This window comes from Lampris incognitus, chromosome 6 (assembly GCF_029633865.1).
Source record: "Lampris incognitus isolate fLamInc1 chromosome 6, fLamInc1.hap2, whole genome shotgun sequence".
Lineage (NCBI taxonomy): Eukaryota > Metazoa > Chordata > Actinopteri > Lampriformes > Lampridae > Lampris > Lampris incognitus.
In genome coordinates, this window is record NC_079216.1 from 56,948,993 (window position 1) to 56,965,197 (window position 16,205).

Consider the following 16,205-nt stretch of genomic DNA (forward strand, 5'->3'; position numbering starts at 1 on the left):
TACATCAAACTTTGCTTTCGTCAAAGAATCCTCCATTTGCAGCAATTACAGCATTGCAGACCTTTGGCATTCTAGCTGTTAATTTGTTGAGGTAATCTGGAGAAATTGCACCCCACGCTTCCAGAAGCAGCTCCCACAAGTTGGATTGGTTGGATGGGCACTTCTTTGAGCAGATTGAGTTTCTGGAGCATCACATTTGTGGGGTCAATTAAACGCTCAAAATGGCCAGAAAAAGAGAACTTTCATCTGAAACTCGACAGTCTATTCTTGTTCTTAGAAATGAAGGCTATTCCATGCGAGAAATTGCTAAGAAATTGAAGATTTCCTACACCGGTGTGTACTACTCCCTTCAGAGGACAGCACAAACAGGCTCTAACAGGTACTATTTAATGAAGATGCCAGTTGGGGACCTGTGAGGCGTCTGTTTCTCAAACTAGAGACTCTAATGTACTTATCTTCTTGCTCAGTTGTGCAACGCGGCCTCCCACTTCTTTTTCTACTCTGGTTAGAGCCTGTTTGTGATGTCCTCTGAAGGGAGTAGTACACACCGGTGTAGGAAATCTTCAATTTCTTAGCAATTTCTCGCATGGAATAGCCTTCATTTCTAAGAACAAGAATAGACTGTCGAGTTTCAGATGAAAGTTCCCTTTTTCTGGCCATTTTGAGCATTTAATTGACCCCACAAATGTGATGCTCCAGAAACTCAATCTGCTCAAAGAAGTGCCCATCCAACCAATCCAACTTGTGGGAGCTGCTTCTGGAAGCGTGGGGTGCAATTTCTCCAGATTACCTCAACAAATTAACAGCTAGAATGCCAAAGGTCTGCAATGCTGTAATTGCTGCAAATGGAGGATTCTTTGACGAAAGCAAAGTTTGATGTAAAAAAAATCTTATTTCAAATACAAATCATTATTTCTAACCTTGTCAATGTCTTGACTCTATTTTCTATTCATTTCACAACATATGGTGGTGAATAAGTGTGACTTTTCATGGAAAACACAAAATTGTTTGGGTGATCCCAAACTTTTGAACAGTAGTGTATATAGATAGATAGATAGATAGATAGATAGATAGATAGATAGATAGATAGATAGATAGATAGATAGATAGATAGATAGATAGATAGATAGATAGATAGATAGATATACACACACATATATACACACATATATACACACACACACACTCACACATGGGTTCACTATAACAATCTGTACATGAGAGTAAATGGGACAGTGAAAGAAGTAATCATATATCTCTGTATAACCTATTTGCAAATACCTGTGCATCTTTTTTAAAAAGAAGAAGCAGGTAGATAATAAAGTGTTTGCACTCGTTCTGTGCCGCTGAGATATCTGCTAAAAAAATAATTAAATAATGGTGCTAAATTGTAATCTACAAACAAAAAGACTGTTGAGAAAATTTAAAACAGGCAGTACACTGGAGGCCCCAACTGACTGAGCCAAAGGTTAGAAGTCCTTCAGGTGTGTTATTGTGAATGGTGTGTTCTGTTTTGAGTAATGCAACATTTTTATAATTATTGAAATGGGAAACACAAAAGCTGATCAAGCCACCATTCCTGAAGTTCACCACAGGAATGTGAGAGAAAAGAGGGAGGAGGTAAAGGAACAAGAAACAGGTGTTATAGAATTTTCTGAATCCCCGCAGAATCTGACTCCCCTTAGTGTGAGGCTAGGTTAGGTTAGACTAACCCTGACCCCTAATTGCCCCCCCAATCCTAACCCCCAACCCTAATCCCCTAACCCCCCAACACTAACCGTAACCCATTCACGCCAAGGGGAGCCAGATTCTGCAGGGGAGTCGTTAAATTCTATAACATCGGCAAAGAAAAGTAATCTAATGGCTATAGTTGCACAGCAATAACTGAGATGGTTGTTGTTTGTTTGGCCAGATTGTCCAGACTCTTGTCAGTGGAGTCACACACCCATAAACCAGATGGGAGGGAGAATTTGAGATGAGTGAGGAATGAAGGGGGTACAATCGGAGAAATTGGAAAAGTATGTGAGTGGAAAGTTAGGGAAGTGGAGTCGAATCACGAGGATATTGCTTTTTACGGATCGATTGGCAACAAGTTTTACAGACTCCAATTTTTTTAATTTATTTTTTTAATGCAGTGCAGATCTCTCTTTATAACAATCTGGATGGGGTAAAAACCGTGTGGATGCTGATTCATTTTCTCATAATGATAAATAGATAACATCAGTAAAGGGTTAAAATTCAGGCTCCCTCAACCAGTGTGAATGCCATTGAGTGGAGCAATGTGGGAGTAAGGCCAGTGGGGAGGAGGAGGAGGAGGAGAAGGGGATGAGGAGGAGGGGTGGGGTGGGGGTTTGACGACTGTGTGCTCGGTCTCAAACAAGACTAACCCCCAACTTTTACGCCTTATTATATGCCCTTGGGAGAGGGAAGGGTGCAAAAGAAAAAACTACAACCAGCAGGAAAGTGGTAAGCTGAATAATACGAATGACGGCATGTATATTTCATGGCCACACCCATGCTGCTCTCTTACCACTGTGACTTCAGAAAGTTTGCGCAATTCGTTTTTTATATTAAAGACTGCAGCCAAAAGATTCCCGTTTGTCCAAGAGGTCTAAACGCACCAGTCAACCAGAGGGCTTTCCATTAACACATGGAAGTCATTCATGATCACAAGCAGAAGAGAGACGTTGTCAGCTTTGTGACTCACCCACATAGTTGGTGGTGGTGGTGGAAGCTGGTGGAGTATTTCTTCAAGACAAACCAGAGGAGTTGTGTGCAGTAAAAGCAGCCATTTTCCCCGTAGCTCATCCTTGAACGCTACAATCTTGATTGATGCTGAAATGTGGGATCATCTCCTGTCTGCAAATGATAAGAGTGGCAGATAATGAGGGTGGAGAAAGAGTTGGCTGAAATCTTTTTTTTTAAAGCATTGTTAGGGTTCGGGAAGACGGGCCATTTTTAGAAATGGTAACTGCTGCCAGCAAATTATGCTTTTAAAAGTTGTCTGCTTTCTCTGTGATTTACACCAATCGGCCAAAACATTAAAACCACCTGCCTAATATTGTGCAGGTCCCCCTCATGCCACCAAAGCAGCTCTGACCCATCAAGGCATGGACTCCACAAGACCTCTGAAGGTGTCCTCTGGTATCTGGCACCAAGACGTTAGCAGCAGATCCTTTAAGTCCTGTAAGTTGCGAGGTGAGGCCTCCATGGATCGGACTTGTTTTTCCAGCACATCCCACAGATGCTTGATCAGATTGAGATCTGGGGAATTTGGAGGCCAAGGCAACACTTGGTCATGTTCCTCAAACCATTACTGAAGAATTTTTTTCAGTGTGGCAGGGTGCTTTATCCTGCTGAAAGAGGCCGCTGCCATCAGGGAATACTGTTGTAATAAGGGATGTACCTGGTCTGCAACAATGTTTGGATAGGTGGTACATGTCAAAGTAACATCCACATGGATGCCAGGACACAAGGTTTCACAGCAGAACATTGCCCAGAGCATCACACTGCCTCCGCCGGCTTGCCTTCTTCCCGTAGTGCATCCTGGTGCCACCTCTTCCCCAGGTAAATGACACACACACATCCGGCCATCCACATGATGTAAAAGAAAACATGATTCATCAGAACAGGCCACCTTCTTCCACTGCACCATGGTCCAGTCCTGATGCTCATGTGCCCATTGTAGGCACTTTCGGCAGTGGACAGGTGTCACCATGGACAATCTTACCGGTCTGAGGCTACACAGCCCCATACACAACAAGCTGTGATACACTGTGTGTTCTGACACTTGTCTATCATAGCCAGCATTAACTTTTTCAGCAATTTGAGCTACAGTAGCTTTTTCTTTGCTCTCCATGCAGCATCAATGAGCCTTGGGCGCCCATGACCCTGTCGCCAGTTCACCGGTTGTCCTTCCTTGGACCTGGTATTGACCACTGCATACCGGGAACACATCACAAGACCTGACGTTTTGGAGCTGCTCTGACCCAGTCATCTAGCCATCACAATTTGGCCCTTGTCAAAGTCGCTCAGATCCTTGCCCAGTTTTCCTGCTTCCAGCACATCAACTTCAAGAACTGACTGTTCACTTGCTGCCTAATATATCCCACCCCTTGACAGCTGCCATTGTAACGAGATAATCACCTGTCAGTGGTTTTGATGTTTTGGCTGATTGATGTATTTATCCATTGCGGTCGCCCGTCTTCCCTCTCTTCAAATCTTTAGGATGTAAAAAGCCAGGGAACATTTCCCATGGCACAAATTAGTCATGGCAAGGGGATTGCAAAATGGGTGAAAAGATTTAATCTGCCCATCCACAAATATCATTTTTAAATGCAAGCTGTCCGCTATAGGCTATTATGATAGGTTACAAGGGAGATTTGGAGAGGCTTGAAAAGAGAAGAGATCGATATAAACTATACAGCATGTGTGTTTTCTTTGTAACGGGTGTCTTGTCCACAGATGTCAGTGGATGAAAGAGGGACAATCAGGTTATTAATTAGGTTGCAAACACTTTACAAATCAATTATAAAACATTTATAAACGAGTTACAACAGCTCCCATAAATTGATGTGGGCTATTTGGCAAGATCAAGTTACTGCTGCATTTTATTTTATTTTTTCATCTATCTATTCTGTTAAATCTCAGATCTTGTTAGCTGCAGATCTTGCTAGTTTCTAGCTAAGCAACCAATGAGGTCTGAGGCTTAACAGTACAGATAAATGAGGGGTCACTATTTGGCAAGCGACAGGTCACGGTTGCCCATTTTATCTAATGTGTTATAACAGCTTATTAATGATTTATAAAGTATTCACAGCCTAATTAATAAACACCATAAACCACTCATAAACTCTTTATAAGGGTAGTCTTGCTGTAAAGTGGTAAAAAAAGTTTTGTTTTTTCCCCCAGGTATTTTTCATGAAAGAGCACAAGCTAATTAAAACATGCTCAGGAATCAGGATGAATTCATTGCAAGTAGATGAAATGAAAATGAAATGAAATATCGCTTTCCCAGCCCATGGCAGTGCAACACAAACACAAAAACACACATCCAAATTAAAAGAACACATATATCCAAACTACCAAAAAACAAAAACTACAAAACTACAAAAACATGTATATCCAACATATGAAAAAAGAAAATGTTTCGCTGTCCAAGAGAGCGCACGCCAGCCAGGATGACTGTAGGAACTGCCGGTCTGCATGGGCTAGCAGTTAGCTTAGCCTGCCCGCTTCCGCGTCCTGTCAGACCGCCCTCGGTGCTTCCTCTTCAGGCACAGCTCTGGGCAGGGCCGTGGTCATTGGGCCTACCGGACGCAGCAGACCAGGCTCCCCCAGCCAATTCAGAGCCAGCTCTCCCAGCCAGACACCCTCGACACACCTCCCCACACTCCACACGACGACACCAAAAAACACCGTAGTCAATGCCAGGCGAGACCGCCACCAGACCCTCGGTGTTATCGGAACTGCCGGTCTGCATGGGCTAGCAGTTAGCTTAGCCTGCCCAGCCTCTGCGCCCTGTCAGACCACCCTCGGTGATTCGGGCGAAGCTCCGGGCAGGGCCGTGGTCTCTGGGCCCACAAGACGCAGCAGGCCAAGCTCTTCCAGCCGATCCAGCACCAGCTCTCCCAGCCACCAAACGAAGACAGCTTAGAAGCAGACGTGAACATGCTGTCCACACAGTCTTGATTAAGCCCCAAGACCTTTGAGATAGGCATTATTAACAAAAGTAAGAGGCCTTGGCACGGGCCTATAGATGTGGCGGAAATCAATCAGAGGAATCAAATGAACGGGAAACACAAGGTGGAGAAGGAGACACGTATTGACCAGAATCACATTCAAATCCAGAGATGTCAAGAGGATGGATAAAACAACATGGCGAGGTAAGGGAATCAATCAATCAATCAATCAATCAGTACTTAATATATACAGCACATTTCATACATTAAAATGTAATGCACTGCACCACTTGACATTATGTCAAAGAGCACAGATTAGAAAGTAATGGCAAAAAAAAGAAAAAGAACAAAAATAGGATTAAGGGGATGTGATGAGCAAAAGTCTCTGCTGTGTCTGTTTTCAGTCAAAATGGAGGACTTTATTGCACAGTTCAGGACGAAAGACTCACGGAGCGATGCTTCGCCATGAGTTTTGATTTGTGTTCTGGGAATAGTTTGGAGCAGATTGTCTTGTAGAGCAGAAGACTTTACAAGGAACATATATTATACAACATGAATGTAGTCTGGAGCAAGTCCGTTAAAAGATTTGATAGATTAGAGAGAAGAAAAAAATCTTACAAAGGTAATTGGCAGCCAGTGAAGAGATTTCAGAATGGGAGTGATGTAAGATATTTTCTTTGTTCCTTTTAGTACTTTAGCCCAGATGAAGATGGAGGGGTGGAGGGGGGGTTGGAGTATGGAGGGGTGGTGGCGGCAGTGGGTGGCGTCTGTTAATAGCCGCCAGTTTCTGTCTTGGCCTGCGATGATGTGTTCAGGATGTGAGCGGGCGACCTGACTGGCCCGGCGGGTCATCCTGGCATCTGGGAACCGTGAGAGGGAACGAGAGCATGTGACCTCCCGCTCACAGCCGCCTCTCCCAAATCTCGTTAGCGCAGCTAGCTGGCTCCGGGGTCATTTCCCTGTTTCCCAAGGATCTGAGAGAGATTAGTTCTCTGGCGGGGCCGTCATCCAAGAGGACAGGTGACAGATTCACAGGCCGATCTGGCCTATTAGGCCCGGATAAAGAACCAAGGCTTATACCTCAGCGCACCGACACACATCACCTTTGATGGAATCAGCCTGCGTCACCAAACCCAGTCCATAACCAGCAGTGAAGCCCAGAAAGATGGATTTAGTCAAAGCTAGCTGGGTCAAACATGTCCAAGTCACCGCTTACCAATAGAAGGCTGAATGAAATGGAGCCATTACACAGGATTGACTTTAAGAAACAGAGAGAGGCTTGTGTTGAATCTGTAACATCATAATATTGTGTGCTTCTATTCGCCAAGTGTTGGCAGTTTTCATGATGTCAAATTCAACACACTGTCTTTCTCACACCAGCTGAACTGACATGGCAAATGAGTTATGTATTAAAAAAAGAATCAACTCTAAAAGTTAATCCTGATGTTTACTGTTGAGACATTAAATGACCTCAAATGTTAGCGTAAGGTAATGCCAAAATGATTTCGTATTAAACACGTTTGTCAGAGAAAGGAGTTAAACCGCGGCGACACACCCTTTAGTGGCCAAGTCTCAAATCTCAGACCCTGTTTACACTTGGTTTTAAAATGCGTTTTGGGCAATCGGATCACAAGTGGACAGCAAGACACATCGCCGTTTGCACCTGTGTCTATCATAAGTCTCCAAATCCGTCCTGCTGACCACTTGTGATCAGATTTTGTTACTCCAAAGATTTCCTGTTATGTCCTTGTCGGGAATGCATCAGGACGCATTAGCGTTTACACTACAAAAGATATGTGGTCAAATGCGTCCCAGACCACCTCGGCGAGTGGTTTGAGTAACCGGTTCACAAAACGTTTTGGTGGTCGTTTACACTTGTATTTAGTGCTGTCCACTTGTGATCCGATCGCAAAACAACACATTTTAAAACCAAGTGTAAACGGGGTCACTGGAACTTGGATCTTCCCGGTGTTACCATGGAGGAGGTCTGGCCTATTCCTCCCTACAGAAATGCTGAACCTAATTGTTCAGTCGTTTCGCTATGAACTCGTTTCACTCACTGCCACAATATTTCTACTGAACAAGGGCCCGGACTTTCACCCTTATCTGAAGGAAACTTGCGACCATAAATTAAAAGGACCCCCCCCCCATACAAAGCCTATTTCAGAATTTTCACTTACTTTCACCTTTCCCTCACCCAGCTAAAGACAACTTTTCCGTATCGACAGTATAAGAACGAATAACCACGCAAAACCTGCCAAGATGCTTTTTTTTATTCATTGATGATACACAAACAGTTTGTCGATGCTACTTTGTTGACCATTAAACCATGGAGGATAACCACAGAAAGCCAGACCAAGGTTCATTCATTATATAAAATATAAAAACAGGAAGAAACATTAATTGAAGCAATTAACATGGACACGTAATGCAGAACACATGACAGGAGAATTCAGGACAACATGAACGGACCTCAGGTTGTTAATGCGTGTGTGTGTGTGTGTGTGTGTGTGAGAGAGAGAGTGGCATCATGTGTAAAATGTATTTTGTTGTGCGTGTGTTTGTGTAGCGCATACATTTACATGTATACGAGTGTGGTTTAGGGCACAAACATATTCAATAAATAAAACACATTTCAGTCATAAAGAAAACAGTTTGGTCAGAGGAATGAAAGAAGCTCTTTAGGAGGGGATGAGCGTAGACAACATGCCCATCTGGAACTGGCGTTTTTAGCATCGGGTGTGTGATTCATAACACTGTCTTTTAAACTTTTGTTTTAGTACACACACACCTACGCTCAACTAAAGAGGCACAGAAACCGTTTGGGCATCCCAGAGCTCACGTCTGGAAGGCTGGGGTTGAGATTTAATTGTTCAGAGTTCGGAATAAAGTCCTAGAGCGAAAAGTTTGCTCCGGCATTTCAGTAGATTCCACTCCATTCATCCTGCAACTCCACTCTTCTGTCTTCAGGTGTGGCCAGTCTCTTATTTAAGGGTAAACCCAAGCCAGAGCCCACCAACAATAAGTTACAGTCCAGTCCGGTCAGACGGTAGGGTTCTTCCCTGTTGTCTGCTGCTGTTGCTGCTGGAGGTAGGTGGGCCGTTTGACGCGGGGTTTCCTGCGCTTGGGTTTGCTCTTGGCCTTTGTGAGCTGGACCACGAAGAAGGACAAGACAACCATCGCCCCTAGGAAGGCAAAAACTGGGATAGTCTGGCCCACTTCCTGGTTGTAGCGGCCCGGCATTATCCCTGAGGGAGGGAGGAGAGGTAAGAGGTCACCCAGGTTAAGGGTCATAGGTTGCAAGTTGAACAGTGATGGGGAGCGGGGGCGGTGGGGGGGAGGTCATGGGGTTAGAAAAAGGCCAATAAAGTTTCCTTGTAAGTAATAAACATTCATTTATTTGTGTCAATAAATGTGTTTAGAGAAAAGGGCCACAGGCTAACAATCTTTACAATAATGATTTTCCATATATATTATAGGATGTATACAGTGTTTGCCATAAAGTTGTTAAAATTTAATGATTGTTTATGACACTTAATGAAAGACACGGTACAGTCCATTTTTTTTTCATTGTTGTTGCTTTCAATAAGATTGTCTTATTGAAAGAAAATTGCCAAACTGGCAATCATTGATCCATTTCGCACAAACTCCCACTGAAAAAAGACCAAAGAAAGTTTGAGAATGCTTCTGCAAGAGTTGTCTTTATGCATGTGTAGCAAATTCGGGGGGGCAGCTGGGAACCACCGCCGCCGCAGCATCGACACAAACCAGTCGACTAAAGGGTCCGACCCGTTAGCTAAGTCTATTCATCCGTGGTCATTATACTACCCCGCTCCTTCGGGAAGCGCATCCCCGCACTTCAGCATACCAGGTCCCTCACGCCTCTGGGCACACGCGCTTTCAATGGCCTCACGATCTCACCATCCCACTTCTGAAACCAATGTAGCAAATTCGGGGGGCAGCCAGGAACCACCGCAGCCAGGACGCAAACCTGGGTCGCCCGCACCACAGGCGACTGTGCTAACCAGTCGACTAAAGGGTCCGACGTGTTAGCCAAGGGCTAGCAAGTCTAGTTAGCCGTGATAGCTACACATGCTCAATAATCCAGCGAAGAAAATCAAAGAAAGTTGAATCAGTTCATCTGGATACATTTATTGACATCTGTCGATAAATGTTGTATCCAGATGAACTGATTCAACTTTCTTTGTGCTTCTGCAAGACTTTTCTATTGCTGTGCTTAAGTTGAAACGTAAATCCTTCTCCTCATTTATGTGAACCTCAAGTGTTGAAAAAGCTTCTGTGATATAAGCTCCTTTAATGTTCATCATTCAAACGATGTAATTATGATATTTATGTAAGAAAAATTAATAATTACAAATGTGTTTTCATTTTGGGCCTTTGGGTGTCTTACCTCCAGGGATGTCCCATGCCCCACTCTCCCCAGGAGACAGAGGTCTGACCTGGGGACGGTACAGTCTCACGTTGGGCAGAGCCACCTTGTCCAGATCCACTGACAGCAGCTTCTGGTGCTTCCACAAGTTACTACAAAACGAGAGAGAGAGAGAGAGAGAGAAAGAGACAGAGGCAAAGGAATCAGACGGATGTTATCACTGGATACAACAATATGATTTGTAGATGTGGTGTGGGTGTATCGGTGAGTGTGTAGAAAGGTTGGGCTTGTCAGTGCTCTAAAAAAAGTTAATGTGAAACTGTTGCCAGGATAAAATGAAGAGTTTATTTAAAAGTCATGCATCAAGTCAGGTGTCATGTGCTTGAGTCATAGTTGAGGATCAGATCCAAACAGCGCAAGTTTGCCGCCCGACTACACAGATCTGCAAATCATCTCTTCCATGCTGACAGTATTGGCTCACAAACTGCAAGACAGAAGAAGCTACTTTCCTTGTTCAGCACTCCGAGAAGCTAAATACGAGCATTTAACAGAGCGATGTGGCCTAGCAACACTGTAGTGCATTGCTGAAAACAAACTAGATGGGTATGTTCCAGATTTGTTAAGAAATATAGGAATATTTTAACAATCTTGTGTTAATGTTATAAAAGCAAAGATAACACATGATGGTGCAAGTGAATGGTAGCGAGGGAGACAGAGGATGTTATTCAAATGAGTAATAAAGATACATGTTATTTAAATGGCAGTACAGGGTTTGATTTTCCGGCCTACCTAGGAGCGGTCTCATTGAGGGGCTGGGGCTTGGCCCAGGACAGGTGAGGGCAGGCAGGTAGGGGGCGGGGTTTAGGGTCTCCCAGGTGTGCCTCCAGAACCTTGGAGTAGCGGTACAGGTGATTGCCTGGAAGAAAGGAAAGAGGGAAGAGAAAAAACAGAAGAGAAAAGGAGGAGAGACAGAAGGCGGATTTCCATTAACCTGCTTAATGTGCAATTTGAAATTGTGAACTAAAAAATGAGTAATGGACACGTGAATTTAAAAAAAGACTCAAATATGAGTCTTTTTTTAGGTGGTTGGTGGTTTTTAAGACAATCCGTCAAAGCAATATTTGACAAAATTGAAATTGAAACACATTTTTCACATAGTCAGTTTATAAAGAGCAGTAGCTATATGTGCTTCTTGCTTGGAACCGGCTCCCTCGGGCATGATACGGCAGGCACCACGAGGGGTCCTATTGCGTTGCATAACTCATCAAATGTTAAGCAGGTCATTCTGAAGTTTTGGATCCACAGGACCTCTGTATAATCATTGCGGACAATGACCTCCCATAAATCCCTGATACGTGGCCACTGCCAGGTAATAAGGGGTTTTTGCCTTTCCGTCATTGTGTGCATCACATGCCCTCATCGCCTTCGTTTAAACACTACCACAGCTATTGTGGTGCATGCAACCGAAATCCCCGTGCCAACACTTATCAAGCTTTAAATCACGTAACATCTCTCAATGGAAACACAGAACATTCGCAATGGTGTTTTGTCAACTTAAAAAAAACCAAAACAAAACAAAACAAAAAAAAAACAAAAAAAAAACGCCGCTTCTATTTTGTGCAACACTGCAATGGAAACCCACCTAGAGAAACAAACAGGGAATATTAGCTCGGAGGTGGTTGTGTAGTTTTTTTTCCCCTTAAAACTTCACATCACCTTCAGCTTTATTCAGTCTAAGAGTAAAATTGTTCTCTCCCTTTTCTCCCCAGTTGTATCTGGCCAATTACCCCACTCTTCAGAGCTGTCCCGGTCACTGCTCCACCCCCTCTGCCGATCCAGGGAGGGCTGCAGATTACAACATGCCTCCTCCGATACATGTGGCATCGCCAGCTGCTTCTTTTCACCTGACAGTGAGGAGTTTCACCAGGGGGACGTAGTGCGTGGGAGAATCACGCTATTCCCCCATAGTTCTCCCTTCCTGCCGAACAGGGGGGGGGGGGGCGCCTGTTCAGCGGGGAGGGGGAACTGGGGCCGACCAGAGGCGCTAGCGCTGCAACCAGGACACAAACCCACATCTGGCTTCCTACCCCCAGACACGGCCAACTGTGTCTGTAGGGATGCCCGACCAAGCTGGAGGTAACACGGGGATTTGAACTGGCGACCCCCATGTTGGTAGGCAACGGAATAGACCGCTACATTACCCGGACGCCCCGAAGTAAAATTGGTTGTGCGTTTACATGTATGCACTCTTCATCTGAGGGCTTCTTCACTATGAATGACAGCTTTGAATACTGAATACTGTATGGAATACTGTATTCTGCCTGCTTTAGGGGTGTGACGATTCACTTATTCGAATGGATGCGCTGGGCCTCATGTTAAAGATAAGGCTATTCAAGACAGATTGTTTCAGGCAAAGGTTGGAAGGAAATCGCAGAGAAATCAATGTGGGCTTCAGTAAAGTCCAATATGACAAATTTATCTTTTAATATTTAGCATCTAATTGCCATTGCAGCTCATTTCCCATTATTTCTCTGGTGTTTTCTCCAAAGTAATCTCATTCAAGTGTGCTCGTCTCTTTCTTTCTCTGCCTGTCAGCAAAGACCCACATATGCATCACGTCTCCCCACAACTTGCTCAAATAAAACACCTTTAGGCCCTTTCAACTCTATGTGTTGTTTCTCTCCCCATTGTTAAAGATGTGAACTGATGGCTGTACGATGCACCATCAAACACTTGTCAATCACAAGTGTGAGCTATCTTTGGGTTTTAGAGGAGATGTATGTATTTTCATGTTTTACTACCAACAAATAGCGCTGGGATAGGCTCCGGCATCCCCCGCAACCCTGAGAGCAGGATAAGCGGTTGGATAATGGATGGATGGACTACCAACAAGATTTCAAACAGGATGTTAACACCATCCTTCAATCCCTCTCCCATTATTGGACTGAGTAGACGTGTACCAATTTGGTTTTCTTCTTGTAATCAGAAACAAATCTTATCAAGAAAGGGTTGAATTGGGCGTCCAGGTGGCATGGCGGTCTATTCCGTTGCCTACCAACAAGGGGATCGCCAGTTCGAATCCCCATGTTACCTCCAGCTTGGGTCCCTACAGACACAATTGGCCATGTCTGCGGGTGGGAAGCCGGATGTGGGTATGTGTCCAGGTCAGTGCACTAGCACCTCCTCTGGTCAGTCGGGGCACCTGTGAGGGAGGGAGGGAGGGAATAGCGTGATCCTCCCATGTGCTACGTCCTCCTGGTGAAACGCCTCACTGTCAGGTGAAAAGAAGTGGCTGGTGACTCTAAATTTATTGGAGGAGGCATGTGGCAGTCTGCAGCTCTCCCTGGATTGGCAGATGGGGTGGAGCAGCGATCGCGACGGCTCGGAAGAGTGGGGTAATTGGTCAAGTACAATTGGGGAGAAAAAGGGGGGGAAAATCCAAAAAAAAGGAAAGGGTTTGATCGAATAGTATTGTATATTTTCGGATTGTTGATCACATACTAAGTTACGAATCAACTCGGTCACAGAGGGTATGACGCACTACTGCTTACCATCTAGTCTTTGTGGCAGTGGGCGTTCGGTGCCAGTAGGTGGCGCTACTCTGCTGTGAGAGTGGCTGAGGCTGGGAGGAGTCATACTGTATGAAGTATACTGAAGGAGAGCATCAAGCAGCCAGAAGCAATCTAGAAGAAAGCCACACATACAAATCATGTTATGAAAAGTGTGTATAATGGCCAAGCAATGCGCGCACAACGTTAGACAGGAAGTAAAAAGTGTGTGACTTTTGTACCTTTCTGCCTATGACTGTCATCTATACAGTTGGAGTCTCCATACAAAGCGATACGGCCACCCCCATCAGAGGGCGTCTGGTACAGTCCAAGGATAGGGACACCCTCCACCACTGCTGTTTCCTGCTTTAACACCTCCAGACCTTTATAGCGAACACACAAAAAGAAAACGTATGATGACAAAATAACAGATCAACAGATAACAAAGATTACAAAGTTGTTTGTGTTCAGTTCATAGCTGTTAGCCAGGTCTGTGCAGGCGAACAAGCATTAACGATATTGCATTTCAAATCACAATTTCCAGGTCTCATATTCTGAGATTTACAGGTCTCGCTCTCCAAGGTTCAGCTTGGTTTGGTAGTTGGTTGTTAGAAAGGAGCCGATACCTTGGTCTTTCAGGTTCTTGGCGATCACTATTCCATCTTCTGGGAAACGGGCGATACTACAGCCTGAGGCATAATACACTGAGAGTGTGTGAGAGACAGAATGGAGAGAGAGAGAGCAAAAAACAGATCATCATCATCATCATCATCAGTTCCGTAAACTATGGAGGTCGCAGGAGCACAGCTGATGCCTCAACAAGTTTCTTCCACCGTTCCCTATCCATCGCAGCTCTCCCCGCCTCTACTATGCTCATCTGTAGCCCTTCTTCCATGTTGTTTACCCAGGTTTTTCTCGGTCTCCCTCTCTTCCTAGTCCCTTTTACCAGGCCTTGCAGGGTGTCCTTTGCAAGTGTCCTTTCCGTTCGTCAAACGTGCCCAAACCAGTTTAATTTCCTTTTCTTTTTTTTACCATTGTCAGTAAACATACAGGTGATGATTAATTGCTGTATTATAATGTAGTACATCATATCAGAACAGACAGGGAGAAGAACAGATCTGAGGGCAAATACTATCAGGTAGTGTGGTGGGTTGGTGTCTGTCTGTCTGTCTGTCTGTCTGTCAGTTGGTGTCTGTCAGACAGACAGAGAGAGCGAGAGCGCTAGAAAAAGAGAGAGCGCGTGTGTGTATGTGTGAAATTGTAGCATGAATATTTCTTACTGTCATGATCAGCCATGGTGAAGTCTCCCTCATAGAGTCCGTCACTGAAGGCCATTCCCCATACTGATATTAAATCATTCAGAGCTGGTATGTTAGCGCCCCCTGTGTCCGGCATCCACCATTGCCTACAGACAATGACCAAGAGTTTCTTGCTCAGCAAAAGCGTTCTTCACTAGTGTAAAATTATGCTAGAAAATTATTCCTAATTAACGTAGCCAACAACTGATCCCCTAACGTCAAAAGATTAAATCAACAAAGTTATTTCGGTCAGGCAGATGCCTCCACAGCCAAGGAGTTCCTTCCCCCAGGCCATAAAAACACCAACCACAACATAATTACATGTCTTACACTACTGCCACTTCGCCTCAGACACTTAAAACTTTACTCACTCAGACTATTTTGCACACTTCTATTTGTATAGTAACTACACACTGTACATAGGTATTTATACCATCTGTATACTCCCGGGATATTTTAAATTTTATTTAAATTTTGTTGTATTTTATCTTACTGTTTTTATTGTTGTTCCATTTCTCTTTTCTTGCACAGGCTTTGGAGTTTGCCTAAGAATAATTTCACTGCTTATTGTACTTGTATGTGAGGCATGTGACGAATAAACTATTGAAATCTTGAATCTTGAAATCTTGTTTGCAGTGCAAAAAATGTGGGAATAACCTCCACCACCGTCTGATTGTACAATGAAATAATATATCACCAGACTATTCATTAACACAGACGGATAAAATCAACCAAAAATACTTCCCAACAGCAGCCATGTTAAGATAACTTCCACCACAGCACACAGATTCAAAATAACTCCAGGTAATGGTGATACTGGAGTTGGACATTCAAGATGGACTTGACAATAAAGATAAAGTAAACAATAAATAACTGAATGCACACAGGCACTTTAGTTTTGAATTACTCCACGCGACTATTTTTTTTAGGACCCTAAAGCTAAATTTAACTTAATTTAAGACATTTTAACGGCCTGCGGGTATCCTCTGACAGTTCGGATGGGATGTTAATGGAGTGCGACTGCGTGAGGAATTAAGCTGTTAATGTGAAGCTCCATAATGTATAACACCTCACACTGACCTCAGAGAACATAAAGGGAGTCTACTACTGGAGACAGTGAGAACAGCTGAGGCTGCGACAGAAATGAGTTACACAGGATTAGAGCTCGCTTCCCTCAATGCTATTCCTTGATAAAATATAAATAACTCCTTGCGAATGCATCACAGAGGTAATTACCAGTGGCGGCTGGTGCTAAAAAAATTTTTTGGGGGGGGGCGATTTACCTTGG

The 16,205-nt window shown here is 44.1% G+C and overlaps 1 protein-coding gene across 1 annotated transcript in view; it reads right to left on the minus strand.

Annotated features, from left to right (window-relative positions):
• Window positions 1-7,942: 7,942 nt before the first annotated feature.
• Window positions 7,943-16,205, minus strand: part of mbtps1 (membrane-bound transcription factor peptidase, site 1) — a 35,908-nt gene continuing 27,645 nt past the window's right edge. Inside the window, exons 17-23 of the mRNA XM_056281943.1 lie at window positions 14,900-15,024; window positions 14,246-14,323; window positions 13,862-14,002; window positions 13,623-13,754; window positions 10,861-10,987; window positions 10,093-10,223; window positions 7,943-8,929 (exon numbers count right to left, since the gene is read on the minus strand). Of these exons, the coding sequence (XP_056137918.1) occupies window positions 8,724-8,929; window positions 10,093-10,223; window positions 10,861-10,987; window positions 13,623-13,754; window positions 13,862-14,002; window positions 14,246-14,323; window positions 14,900-15,024 (940 nt within the window). The 3' untranslated portion in view covers window positions 7,943-8,723. The remainder of the gene's footprint in view (window positions 8,930-10,092; window positions 10,224-10,860; window positions 10,988-13,622; window positions 13,755-13,861; window positions 14,003-14,245; window positions 14,324-14,899; window positions 15,025-16,205) is intronic.